General features: G+C 39.6%; 2 protein-coding genes across 6 annotated transcripts in view; both read right to left on the reverse strand.

The window, feature by feature from the left end:
* SLC9B2 (solute carrier family 9 member B2) overlaps positions 1 to 8034 on the reverse strand; it is a 47530-nt gene extending 39496 nt beyond the window's left edge. Inside the window, exon 1 of one of the 2 annotated variants that reach the window (XM_045820183.1) lies at positions 7820 to 8034. The gene's annotated coding sequence lies outside the window, so the exon portion shown is untranslated. Of the gene's footprint in view, positions 1 to 3775; positions 3907 to 7819 lie in introns of those variants that run through there. The other variant, XM_045820184.1, reaches the window with a different exon arrangement.
* Positions 8035 to 10185: 2151 nt separating this feature from the next.
* Positions 10186 to 13352, reverse strand: part of BDH2 (3-hydroxybutyrate dehydrogenase 2) — a 28841-nt gene continuing 25674 nt past the window's right edge. For all 4 annotated transcript variants that reach the window (XM_045820193.1, XM_045820192.1, XM_045820194.1 and 1 more), the window contains exons 9-10: positions 13221 to 13313; positions 10186 to 10964 (exon numbers count right to left, since the gene is read on the reverse strand). In XM_045820193.1, the coding sequence (XP_045676149.1) occupies positions 10911 to 10964; positions 13221 to 13313 (147 nt within the window). In that variant the 3' untranslated portion in view covers positions 10186 to 10910. The remainder of the gene's footprint in view (positions 10965 to 13220; positions 13314 to 13352) is intronic.

Below are 13352 nucleotides of genomic sequence, written 5' to 3' on the forward strand. Positions count from 1 at the left end.
CTGATTTCTTTAAGAAAATGGTTTTCATTAATCCTCACCTGAGGATATGTTTATTGATTTCAAAGAGAGAAGAAGGGAGAGAAAGAGCGAGAGAGAAACACTGATGTGAGAGAGAAACATAGAATGGTTGCTTCCTGTACGCCCCCGACAGGGGATTAGGTCTGCAACCTAGCTATGTGCTGTGACTGGTAATTGAACCTGAAACATTTTGGTGTATACTCCAACCAACTGAACCACCTGGCTGGGACCATCAGCTCTGATTCTTAATTTTCAAATTTGTTTCCCTCACTAATCCAATTAAGTTAATAGCTGTGCCAACTTGTTGAAGAATGGGTTGAAGGACAGGGAGAGAGAAAATAGAAAATTCTGAAACACACTGAAAGAAATAATCCAAATTCCTGTTCTAGACCTATGTGGCTGCTCACCTCACCCACAGCACTTCAGAGAGAGCTGACTGCCAGAGCAGAGAAAGAACCCATCCAACCTAGTCCACAGTCCCCAGACTGAAGAGGCTCATCCATTGGCTGATCTTCACCTAATGAGATGATATCTCATTTTAAAAAATTGATATTCAGTAAAATAGGTGTCAGTTATCCAGAAAATTAATTTCAGTGAAATTCTTTGTTTTTCAATAATGTTAATTTAGAAATACTGTACTTTATGAACCTTAGTTATTTTTTCCATGGTGTTTATGGAAGTCTTTTAAAATCTTTGCTCCCAGAGATGCTTCAAGAGAACTGTTAAGAATTGATTTGACTTAAAAGTTCTCACCACAAGAAAAAATATTGCAACTATGTGAGATGATAGATATCAACTAAACTTATTGTGTTAATCATTTAACAGTGTATACATGTATCAAATTATTGTGCGTACACCTTAAACTAATACAATGTTATATGTCAATTATATCTCAATAAAACCATGGGGGGAGAGTCAATCTGAGATGTGGGTGTCTGGGATGGAAAAATTAAAAAATGAGAAATATGGAAAAAACAGATGGTTTCAAAATACCTAATAAACACCATTTAATGGAATAATAAAAATTGAAAAGGTCCTATAGGGCCAAGTGGTACAACTTCCTGGTCACCCTGTCTTGGCATCATAGGTGCACCTGCCCCCTCCCCCTGCCCCCTGTGTGAGCTGTGTGTACCCTCTTATCCTAGTTGAGCCTTTTTGGTTTTCCTCTTTTTTAAAATTATATTTTATCAATGATGCTATTACATTGTCCCAATTTTTCCCTCTCTGCCCCCTCTACCCACACCCCTAACACGCTCGGGCAGTCCCCACACCATTCTAACAAAAAGACGTGCAAACACTATGAACCACTTGTGCTTCTTTCTCTTCAGCATTCCCAGTAAACAGAATTTCCCAAAGGATTCCACACACTTAGCAACCATGTTGGCTTAATGTGAGCTTTATTTGCCAGTATTAGGGACATATGCCACCAAAGCCAAAGACCTGTGGACCTCCAAGGAACAGTCTCCTTAGCCTTTCCTCCCAACTTAAAACTACAGATCAAGAACATGAGCAGTGTATATGTGTGTGTGTGTATATATATGTGTGTGTGTGTGTGTGTGCATGTATATGTATATGTATGTACATAGAAAAAAAGTCTGTTAACAGTATTTGCCTTTAGGGAAGAAATGAAATTGGCATGATTTTTATTCTCTATATTCTCATTTTTATTCTCTGTATTTCTGTATTAGGATTTGTATGATAAGATTTTATGTATTAAATAATTTTAAATATATTAAAAAGAATTGTACAATTCTTAAAGTTTTAGAGAATATAAAATGATACAGCTTTCTTTGGCAGTGGTATTTTCCACACGAGATCGGGAGCGTTCAGGGTGGTACGGCCGTAGACAGCGATGGTACTTTCCATGGACAGAATCTGGTAATTGGATTTTAGGTAACTTAATCCCACCAGACACAATTTAAGATCATTTTCTGTTTTGGTGGTTTTCAAAGAAGATGGGGAATGACCTAGAATCTTCAATAGTAGTAATTTTCAAATATTTTTAAGTCAAAAATCTTTTATCAAGTAAAACTTTACCCTGAAATCCAACAAGTGGGACAGATGAAGGTGAATCTCAGCAGCCCTGGCCACTCACCCGTTTCTCCCAGCAAGTGAAGCACACTTGGGAAACCGCCTCTGTGAATAGGCGTTCATATACAGAGTGATGTTTGTGAAACCAGCCTTCTCGTTTTCAGGTTATCTTAGTGATCTAAATGTTTAAAAGCACTTTCTATGATGTTTCAGAGGAAATAAACGAACTATCAATTTGCAAATGTCCATAGGCTTTTGCTCAAGTAAAATATGCTTACTGCTATCAATGGAACTCCTGCTAAGAGGTCATTACATCGATAAAGACTAGTTATTTCTGTTATCTTCTGTTTGTCACAAGGACAAGCTGACATTTAATGGGGAGCTCTTACTGAGAATTCACATGGATTATTGGAGTACTCTATGGGACGGATTCGTGCATTGGAAGGGGGACCTGCCCAACTGTTTATTAAGTGCTCTATAATGATTATAATAACAGACTCTACTGTCTTTGGTGTTCATCCAGTCATGTACTGAAAGTGTAGGTTCTTAGTCTCATACAGTATTTCTATGCAGAACATACAGAAACCTTCCAGGTTCTGGACTCTGTTGATAAACTCTGTTCTAGTGTTCATTTCCCAAGTGGAACCCTGAGTGGTGGGGCTCAGTTGGTTTAACGTCATACCTCCCCAGTAGTGAGGAATTCAGATGAAGCAAAGAGTAGGGCCTTAAAAGTTCCCTGACAATGAAATTACTGAAATGATTAGGAATGTTTTCCTAAATAAGAATAACCTTATTTGTAAGTGTTAGGTATGCCAACCACATGAGACCACATTATCAAGAGCAAACTACTATTCTATTTGTTTAATTGATATAGTAATTTGGTTGAATCATCATGTAGTAAAACACTATGTAATGAGATGTGAATAAAAGAATGCTGCCCTTTGGTGTGGTTCAGTGGATTGAGTCCTGGCCTGTAAACCAAAGGTTTGCCAATTTGGTTCCCAGTGAGGGCGCACGCCTGGGTTGTGGGCCAGGTCCCAAGTAGGGGGCGTGTGAGAGGCAACCACACACTGATGTTTCTCACCCTCTCTTCTTCCTCGCATTCCCCTCTGTCTAAAAATAAATAAATAAAACCTTAAAAAAAAAAAAAGAACACTATACCTAGGTAAGAAAGACGTGATACTGGCTTCTTTCTAATCTCTCTCCTTATGAAGGGCAAGTATTTAATTTTAAGTTTAAAATATTATTTCTTGGTCTACTAAAATCATAATCTCTAGAGATTGAATCTCCCCAAGCATGGCAGACAAGATTTACTGCCTAAATGCCACTGCCCATTTATGCCAGTGGGTCCCTGCTCCAGTACCAACACCAACATCAATCTTTGTAGCACCATTCCTCTTTGCCAGCAGTTGGTTTAGGGCTAAGTGTGATTCATTTCTTGCCAGTGAAATTTGTGGGTAAGGCTATTGAGGCCACTGGGTAAGACTTTATTTACTTCATAATAAAAAGAGGCAAGGGGAAATTTCTCTCTTCTTTTGGTCCTTAAAGGCCCTTGTGTTTGCGTGTGGGGGAGGTGGGGAAAGGTGGAGTTGTGGATGGGGACTGTGTTCTTTGGAACTCTAGCAGCCATCATCTACCCATGAAGAAAAAGTCAAAATTAGCTCATAGTAAGCAACATAGACTCTGATATCATTGGGCTACTGATACAAATCTTGGGTCCACTTACTTTCAGACATATTGTTGTATGAGAAGAGCAGGCTTGTATTTCTAAAGGCAATTTTGGGCAAACGTCCTGTTACTTGCTGCCAAAAGCAACCCAACCAATACAAGAAATGATTTTGATGTGAAGCCAACTCTGCAAAGTTAGGATGAGGAATAATGATGAGGAACCTTTGGCTTACCCAGTACCCCTAGCTTTTTGACGTGGTGAAAATCTTCATAGAAGATGAATGATCAGAACACTGCCTTTGTATTGATAATTCTCAAATATGTTCACAAAATAACATTTTAGTGCCAAGCATTTTAGTGTCATTCTTTTAGTCAACAGAGATGATACAGATTGTAAAGTTATACATTTTCTCTCCCCTACCCTCGAAGTTCAGTTGTGGTATTGGAATACTGAATGAAAAGGAAGTTGAGCTCATGAGCATTTGATTGTTTTCCAAATGTTGTTACTCAAATAACAAACAAAACAACAATAACAACAAAACACCATTACCATTGCTGCCTGTAATTTCATTTTTTTTCCCACTTGGTAAAATTCTACCAGTCATTCAAGATCTAATTCAAATGCCATCATCTCAATTAGTATTTCCAACTATTTTGTAACTCTACATAAACTAACTCTGGTCCTCTTTTCTTTTCTGAGGACTCATTCATTCATTTACTCATTCATTCAACAAACACCTATTAAGTTCTTGCCAAGTTCTAGTCCTTTTGCTGGAATTCAAAAGTGAACAGCTTGCAATGTAATCAAAGAATAATAGATCATTCCTTAAGCAACCATAGTGAAGGGTGGGAACCTTCAATTTCAGGCACATGAGATAGCAACCTCACCCCTTCACAATCAGTGAAGTTCATCAGACTTTTACTGGTTTACTATGGTGTATAAGGAACGAGAGATACAAAGACGACTGAGATGTAGTCTCTCTTCTTCAAGAATGATAGAGATTAATATGTCTTTGCCAAACTAGTTTCCTCTGCTGCCTGGGCACATAGAGAGTTGACATTTCCCAGCCCCCCTTGCAGGTCAGTGTGGCATGTGACTGAGGTGTGGCCAATGGGACATGGGCATAAATAATATATAGCACTTCCATCACCTATAAGAAACCTCTCATGCAACCTGCCACATAGCCTCTCTTTTCCTGATGATTGCCTGGAAACCAAGGACTGCAAGGTCTTAGGGATGGCAAAGCCCTAATGTACGAAAAGTTTGAGTTCCTGCATCACTGAATAGAAGGCCACCAGCTAAACATCATTACATAAGTGAGAAATAGGCTTTACCTGAGAAAGAAATAAGCTTCCACTGCATTGTTACTGATTTTGGAGTTCACCTGTTACAGCTGTTAGTGTTACCTTTAGGTAATATAATCGCAATGTGGGAAGTGTAGGTATAGAGTTAAACAAGGGAAAGGAAGTATTGCCTTGCTTGGCTGGGGTCAAGTGATACTTGAATAAAGCCTTGAAAGATGATGTAGTCTTGCAAAGAAAATCAAGACCATTACAGGCAGAGGACCACATGATTACAGGATGTGAGGTGAAAAGACCATGTAGGGAATTCTGTGCATGGCTATATTAATTAGAGTATTGTGCTCAGGAAGTGTCGTGGTGAGACGAAATGGAGATGAAAACCCTGAGTGTAAATCCTGTGACACCGCGTCCCACTGGGGCGATTTTGGGCAAGTTAACCAGTCTGGTTAAGTTTCTTCATCTGTAAAGCAGTGACAGTGCCTATGTCATAGAAAACCTTAAAAGCAGTACAGGGTACATATTAGCGTCCCTATGGAGTCCTCCCAATGCCTTATCTTCCTTTTATAAGATTTTCCCTGAGAAAGAAGCATGTATCTACTCTACCGAAGAGCACAGATAAGCACAGGTAATTTTGAAACTTCCAGTCCTTCAAATAAACCACAGAAAAGTAAATAAAAGAATAGATTTCTAAAAAGACAAAGAACTTTTATTATGTTGACAAGATGTACTTAATAACTTTATAAGGCTGTTAAACACTCTTTAGAACTTATCATGAGCACCCTCTCATTTAGCAAGTGCACATGTAGGCAGCTCCACTTGCTCCCAGACGTTGTGAAAAATGGATGTAAACCCCTTTCCACAGAGGAAAAATCTCTTATTATTGGGGTCCGGGTGTGGACCAAAGAGTCAGTGGCCTATTGATTATCAGAAGGACTAGCAAATAATTGGTCATGAACCAGATATTCAACAATCTCTTGTGATAGGATATTCTGTAAATGTTTTAAACAAAGAAACATTTTACATTATACTTGTAGAGTAGACTTCACAGATAATCTGGTCTATAGGTAACAAACTGAAGCGCTTTCAGGGCCAAACTCAAACATGGGGTCTGTGGCAATTGGAGAAGGCACAGCCCCACTGAAGGCATTCAAGTCACTGCCAGTCTCTGGATCTACCCTCATGGTTTCATTTCTCATCTAAAAAAAACTAAAGAGATTTAGGTGTAATGCCTCTTAGAGGCTACATACCAAACGTATTAATCGAGTCAAGGAAAGCAGAAAACCAAAACCACTCCTGGTGTTTTAAGCAGAAGGAGATTTTACAGGGAATTAACTGAACCGATGAAAGGGCTAGAAGCACAGGGTCTAGGCTTGGCCTCCAGGAATGATTTCTAGAATATCAGTAACTGAATAACCAAAGTATGTACTATTTTGGTACCATCAGGAGGTCCCTCAGGGACTGCATGGTTCAAGAACACCACTTGTAGCTGTGACCCTGAGAAGCTGCGATCTGGGACCTGCCTGGACAGGGAGCACCGAATATGTTCACACCTCCCTCAACTGCCTTTTGATAGCTACAGAGCTGGTGATTCAACACAACAGTGCGGAACCTGGAAGTCCTAGCCAACACCCACAACTCTGGAGACTGGACACTGGCATCTCCTGGACCTTCCTTGCCCCCAGAGAACAGCCAAAAGTAGCAGGGAGATGGCCTCACCCTTGTCTTCGAAATCTCAGACAAGTCATCTATTTGCCTGACCCTAATTTCACACCCAGAGCGCTAGCTGGAAGGCAGTATGGGAAGTGTGTTTGGCTTCTCAGTGCCTCCAGTACAAGAGCGCACACTAGAAGCAGGCAGAAAAGGATCTGAGTGCCAAACCTCCATACCTGGCACAGTAGATTTAAGTGTAGGCCCCGTACTCAGCCCTACATTACCGACTTCCCCCCCACTTATTCTATAGTGCCTTCTATGGAAACCCTAAAAAATAAAAATAAAAAAGGGCCCCAAACTTAGTCAATAGGATTATAATTCTAAAGATCTTAATAGGCTAGAAAATGTATTGTGTGAATAAGTCACTTTGCTCATATTATTAGTATAGCAGGAATTATACTACCTAATGATTTTTGGTATGGTCAGATCCTTTGGATTCTGAGCTACTGAAAGACAGAAACTGTCTTTGATTCATATTTGTGTCTCCTGTCCCCATGCCTGCCTGTCCCAGAGAAGACACACAGGTATTTGCTGAATTGAAATGTTTCACTCTTGATTTGGAGAGAAACAGTAAGCCAGAATTTTATGAGTACTGTGTAGCAGCAATAATGTCCAGTGGAGACCCCATTACAGGCAGTTTTAGTCTTTCAGTGAAAACAGAGGTTGACCTGGGTAAGAAAGGTCTCTATCTGGGTGCTATCAAAAAATGGTGCCTTTCTGCTATCAATTATTAGGGCCACAAGTTTTACCATAGTCCAGAGAGACAACAAGGATGAGATAACAAGCTGATGCCTGGTATTAAAGTTAAAGGAGCCACAGACATACTCAGCGTGCGCTTTGACAGGTGGTTCTTTTTTCCAGTCAGTACGACCTGACGGTACTTAGCACCTCCGAGTGCTAACCTAGCCCACAACAGCTGCACCCTCTGGTTGATTTCAGACCTAAAACAAAACCAAGAGAAACCCAGCCTAACAACAACACAACAGAAACAGCTGGAGGCTCGCTCCCAGTTCTGGCCTGGCAAAGCCACCAAGGTTCCCGCGGCTGGCGGGTTTTCTTTGCACCCTTTGCGTTCTCCAGGGACACTCACCTCGCAGTCTCTGGTACGGGCAGCCGGCTCTGCCCCGCAACTAGGAAACTGGCTAAAAAGCTCTGCCCGGGAGCCTAGTCCAGCAGCGGCGCGCCGGGCCGCTGGCTCGCACTTCGCGGCAGGCGGAGCGCGGAGCGGTGTCGACTGCGGCGAGCCCGAGGCGCGCCACGTGACAGCGGCCCGGCCTTTTCGAAAGAGCGGTGCGCGGCCTCGCCTCGGGGCTACCGTCTGGGAAGCTGCAGCAGACCCGAGCAACCCGGGGCTGAGGTCCACTATGCGTCTCTGCTGATTTGGGGGTTAGGCGGCGGGGAAGCGGGGCTCGCACTGCAGACCACCGGGAGGCCACTTCCCGGGGACTTCGGAGCGGCCCTGTGTACGTTCCAGTCGTTTGTTCCCGCTGGGCCGCCTGCCACCCCTGGTGCCCCGATGAACGCGGCGTTCCCGGGAGCTTCCTGGAAAGGCCACCCTCAGAGCGCAGAGCCCGGCGCGGACGGCCGTGGCTGGTTGGTGGTTCCCTACACCAACCTCTTTATTCTCGCTGTTAATGCCGCCTTTCAGTTGTATTTTGTAAAGGAGTCTTCCGTGCGCGATGGGAAGACTAAGATTCTTCCATTGATCAGTTAAGCAGGATAAAAGACCGCTTCTTGAGCACGTGCCCTTCTAATTGTTTTAGGTTTTAACCTTTCCATCAGCTATTTTGACTCTTTTTCCCTGCCTTCCCTGCTCTGTATTTTGCTCCTCCAACTAAGTATGTGCATGTGCCCACATGTCCCTTTCGGGGTAATTTTCATTTCCATCTGAAATAAATTTCTTACCTGTTTTTCACTCCTGTAAGCAAGTCCCAGTTTTATCACCTCGTTTCAGGCAAGAACAATGTCAAGTAACAGTGTTCTCCACCAAGCACACGCCTCCACCAGCCAGAAACCACTCATGGCTCAGGTCCTCCTTTGTGGAAAGAATGGATAAACCTACGTTCTGTCTAATAAGCTTTTTCAGAGCATCTAAAATGATGATTTTCCTAAAATGAACCCTTCCTCTTCTAAAGCTCGCTCAAGTTTCTAGTGACATTCAGCTTCCTCTTATTGCAGGAATGAAACATAGTTTTCCATTTCTTTCAGTCATATGAGCTTTATTGATACATCACCTGATTTGATTAGCATGACTTTGGAGAACTTTGAACTACTGGGCTAGATTTTACTTTGCTTTTAATGCTTATAATGTTTTATACCTTATAGTTAACTCTGAGAGAACTATGAGGGAACATTTGTTAAAGTTAGAATGCATTTTGTAGAATCGTCACGTTTTTATTTAGAATTCATTTGTTCACAGCTATACAAATACATGTGTACTCTCTCACAGCGTAAAATACTCCATAACATAAACTTTAGGATTCCGTGCCTCACTTTATAAGAAGTTACAGCATTTTGGTTATGATACACCCAAAAGAAATGCAGGTCATTTGGCCCAATTCCCTAATTTCACAAAGTGGAAAACTAAAATCCAACATAAATTCAGTGACTTGTTCTAGGTGAACCGGTAGAGTAGTACCTGCTCCAGACCCCAAATTGAATCTTATCATCAATGGACTCTGGGAATACCATTCAAAATATCCTTTGCTGTCAGTTTTAACTCACTTTCATCAACTGCAAAATATTCTTCCTGATTCATAAATTATCTGTTCATTGTCCATTTTAATAGTTCCTTTGTTATTATTAAAAGAGAAAAGGCTAAGTATAACCACTTATTTAGAGTAGCTGCTACATATGTGCATCATACCACTTGATCTTTTGAAATAGTAACAAGTAAAATAAAAATAAAACTCTGTAACCGAGAGAACAAGAAAAAACTTCTAATAATCTCTGATAATCATGCATAGATTTACTTAGCATTTTCTCAAAATTTTTATTTTCTTCTTTATTTCTGTTACATGGTTCATTTATATTTATTTGTCTAGAGATTATTTCCAAATTCCACGTCCTCTCATCTGTTATCCTGGAACTTCATGAAGAAAATCTATAATTAATTAAAGAAAATATTTCCCAAACTGACAATACTGCCAAGTTAGTTAACTATATTTATTTAGGCCCATGTCAAATATCGTTGCTTACCGCTTGGACGGAGCTGGAAAGCATTATGCTAAGCGAAACAAGCCAGGCATTGAAAGACAAATACCATATGATCTCACCTTTAACAGAAACCTAAACAACAAAACAAAGAAACAAGCAAAATATAACCAAAGACACTGAAATAGAGGACAGGCTGACAGTGACCACAGGGGAGAGAAGAGGGAATTTCAGGGGACAATGGGAAGGGTTTACAGGAACAAATTTAAAGGACACATGGACAAAAGCTAGAGGGAGGGTGGTAATGGGAGGGAAGAGGGGAGGGTTGGTGGGTGGGCTGGATTGGGAGTAAAAGGGAGAAAACTGTACTTGAACAATGATTAAAATAAAATAAAAAAATATATATCGTTGCTTATTTTAATAAGGATTTTTTAGTTAGAGCAAGAAGTTAAATTGTAAGAAAACAGTACTTAACTGTAAGTGATGATATCCGGTAAGTATAAATACCTGCTCATTATTTTTGTTTTATGTAACAGATCACAATAGTTCTGACTAAACTCCTTTTAATGTAAGTTATTGAAGTCAAACTACTTCTTACCCTTGGTATTCATTTACAAAGGTATAAGATTTTAAACTTAGTTCCCATATACTAACAAATGCAAAACTGTATAAAATACTTGAATATTGGGAAATAGAGGTAAAATAGAAATGAATACCTTTTTTAAAAAAACCCTCCTTTTCCTTCATAGTGACATTTTATGTTATATGCTTATAACTTGCAGTTTATTTTTAAAACTACCCATTTGCAGTGAGTTCATTATCTTTTAGGTCATCTACAATGATTGTAGAGGAGATTAGAAAGAGATTAATATATTTAAAGAACTGGACTTGTGAGCCATGACATCATTAGAAAGGGCTTGTTTTCATTCCTATATGATTAACAAGAAGGACATAATGGTGAGTTTTCTGCACAACCAGCTTCACCGTGGGTAGGAAGGGCCTGCCTTCCCAGTGAGGAGATCCTGAAATCACAAGCTCCAGCCTCCATCGATGATGACAGGATTGCCTGTCATGTAGGCAGACTGTGGTGATAAACACAAGGGGACACAACAATTAACCAGGTTTAACACAGGTTGTGTTTCTTCAATTCTTCTATGACACTTAACAAAGAGAATTTACGTAACTCTGAATTAAATTTTGGATGATTTAAAACTGCCAAGTGTTCTTTTGGTCTGGCTTCTGGCTGGTATTTTAGCACGTGTCACATTCTAAGCAAGGTCTGTCAGGTGTTTGGTCTCAGAATCAGGAAATTAAAAAGTTAGGTGACATATGGTCATTCCCCAAATTAGAATAAAATATAGGCTAGAATAGTACATTTTCATTTTGAAACTCAGAACTATTCTAAAATAGCTGAATTTTATGCCACTAATAAACTTTTTTAATATAACCAAGTGTGTCCGTTATAAAGTGGTCATGTCAATTACCAAACAAAATTGGTTTAAAAAGATACTGTATATACAGTTGATCAATATACACAGGCAATTACAGGAACTGAAACATTTTAAAAATGTGTGTATTTAAAAAATTTGTATGGCCCTGGCCAGTGTGGCTCAGTTGGTTGGAGCATCGTCCTGTGGACCAAAACGTCACAGGTTTGATTTCTGGTCAGGGTGCGTGCCCAAGTTGTAGTTCCAGACCCCATTTGGGGCCTGCCCAAGAAGGCAACCAATCAAAGTTTCTCTCTCTCCTTCTCCCCTCTCTTCTCTTTAAAAGCAATGGAAAGATGTCCTGGGGTGAGGATAAAAATTTTATTTTAAATTTGTATTAAAATAATGATTATAATCTATTAAACTATGAAAAAATTTATACTTGTTTTGGATATAAATCTGTGTTAAACTAAAGGAGTTAAAACAAATAACTTTTTTCCACATAATTTTTTCATTTTCCAAGGAATTAAAGCTAAAATGATTTCTTGTAGTATGGGTTGAAAAATCTCTTTTCACTTAAACATGGATAATAAAGAGTCAAATTTGTGTTTCTAGTTTTAAATTTATCCAAAGCCTGAGACAATGGAAGAGGGAGCAAGGAAAAATATCATAATATAAGCACAGAAATTTAAAAAGTTTATTCTGTGAAAACCAATCGTATAATGTAGATGAACTAGGGCCTTACCAATCATTTTACCAAAAAATGACCCCAATTCTCCCAAGTGTTTTTACAAGGCAAGCTGTCGGTTATACTTATGGACTCCTCGGGGCCCCTTTAAAAGCCCAAAGTTCCTTTCCTTGCACATTTCAAGCCAAACATTTCCAAATATTTGGTAACCTAAGCTCTGGATAAACAAGGGCAATTCAACTAATCAGCTGTATCCTAAAATCAAATGAGCTCTTCTGAAGATATGCATTCAGAGAAATCACAAAGGCCAACATACTTGCTTAATTGATAATTTGTCTAACAAGTTCCCCAGCTATTAACAACTGTTGTTAATAGTTCTCTGAAGTAGTAATTACTTTGTCATTAAAACATTTTAAACCCTATATTTGTCACATTCACCAGCCACCTGGAGTGCAACAAGTTCCTGTAAAGAGGAACTAACTGATTAGTAACACCTCCTCAATCCCACCTACTTACTTCCCTTTCTGTCTCTTTACATACATTGTAGTTCCCCCATCATGTAACATTCAAAGACAAAACAAAGAGGGATGTTCTTGTGCTCTATGCCTTATAAACATAGTTTCTGCTTTTGCACTAGTTTACCATTTTAATGCTGCTGTTAAAGAAGAAACTGGTTCCTAAATAGGTGCAAAGTGGAAAGAGGCAGAATTTGGAATATTCATACACGATGACACGCAAGTAAGAGTTCATAGAAAAAAAAGAGCCAGTGGGAGTCTTTTAAACAAGGGACCAGTAGAATGAAAATGACCAAATGCCAATTTTGTTTCCTACACCTAAACACAATTAAATCTGGTTAACTCTCACTCCATTTCACCTGAAAACTCTCATAATTTTGGATGCTCATTTGTTTGACTTACCCTGAACCAGGGTAGCCCAAGCTGCAATTTTTTTGAAAGCAATTGTCTTTTATAAATTGAGCAATTTTTTTCACTCTATTTATTTGCTACAAGATTTACTGACATGTAAAGTTGAATGAGGAAAAGTTGGCAGCTCAGGTCAAAGTGGCCTTCTTTGAGCAAATTAAATCAGAACAGATCTGTCTAAGTAACTGCAGCATCTTAGCAATATATATGTCATAACTCTCTAAGGCAACATTTTTTGATGAGCAAATAGTGGCTGAATATGATTAAGATAATGAACTCCCTGGGAGGAGGAATGCTTACTTCATCAGAAGCCAAATACACACAAAGCAGGGCTATTTCTTCTGCAGTTGCAAATCTTCCAGTCTTCTGTCTCTTCAGAAAATCACTCAGTGCCTGTGACCAGAAACCATACCAGACATCAGTGACCTGAGC

This window comes from Phyllostomus hastatus, unplaced genomic scaffold (genome assembly GCF_019186645.2).
Source record: "Phyllostomus hastatus isolate PE091 unplaced genomic scaffold, TTU_PhHast_1.1 phas_scaffold_39, whole genome shotgun sequence".
In the NCBI taxonomy this organism is placed as follows: Eukaryota; Metazoa; Chordata; class Mammalia; order Chiroptera; family Phyllostomidae; genus Phyllostomus; species Phyllostomus hastatus.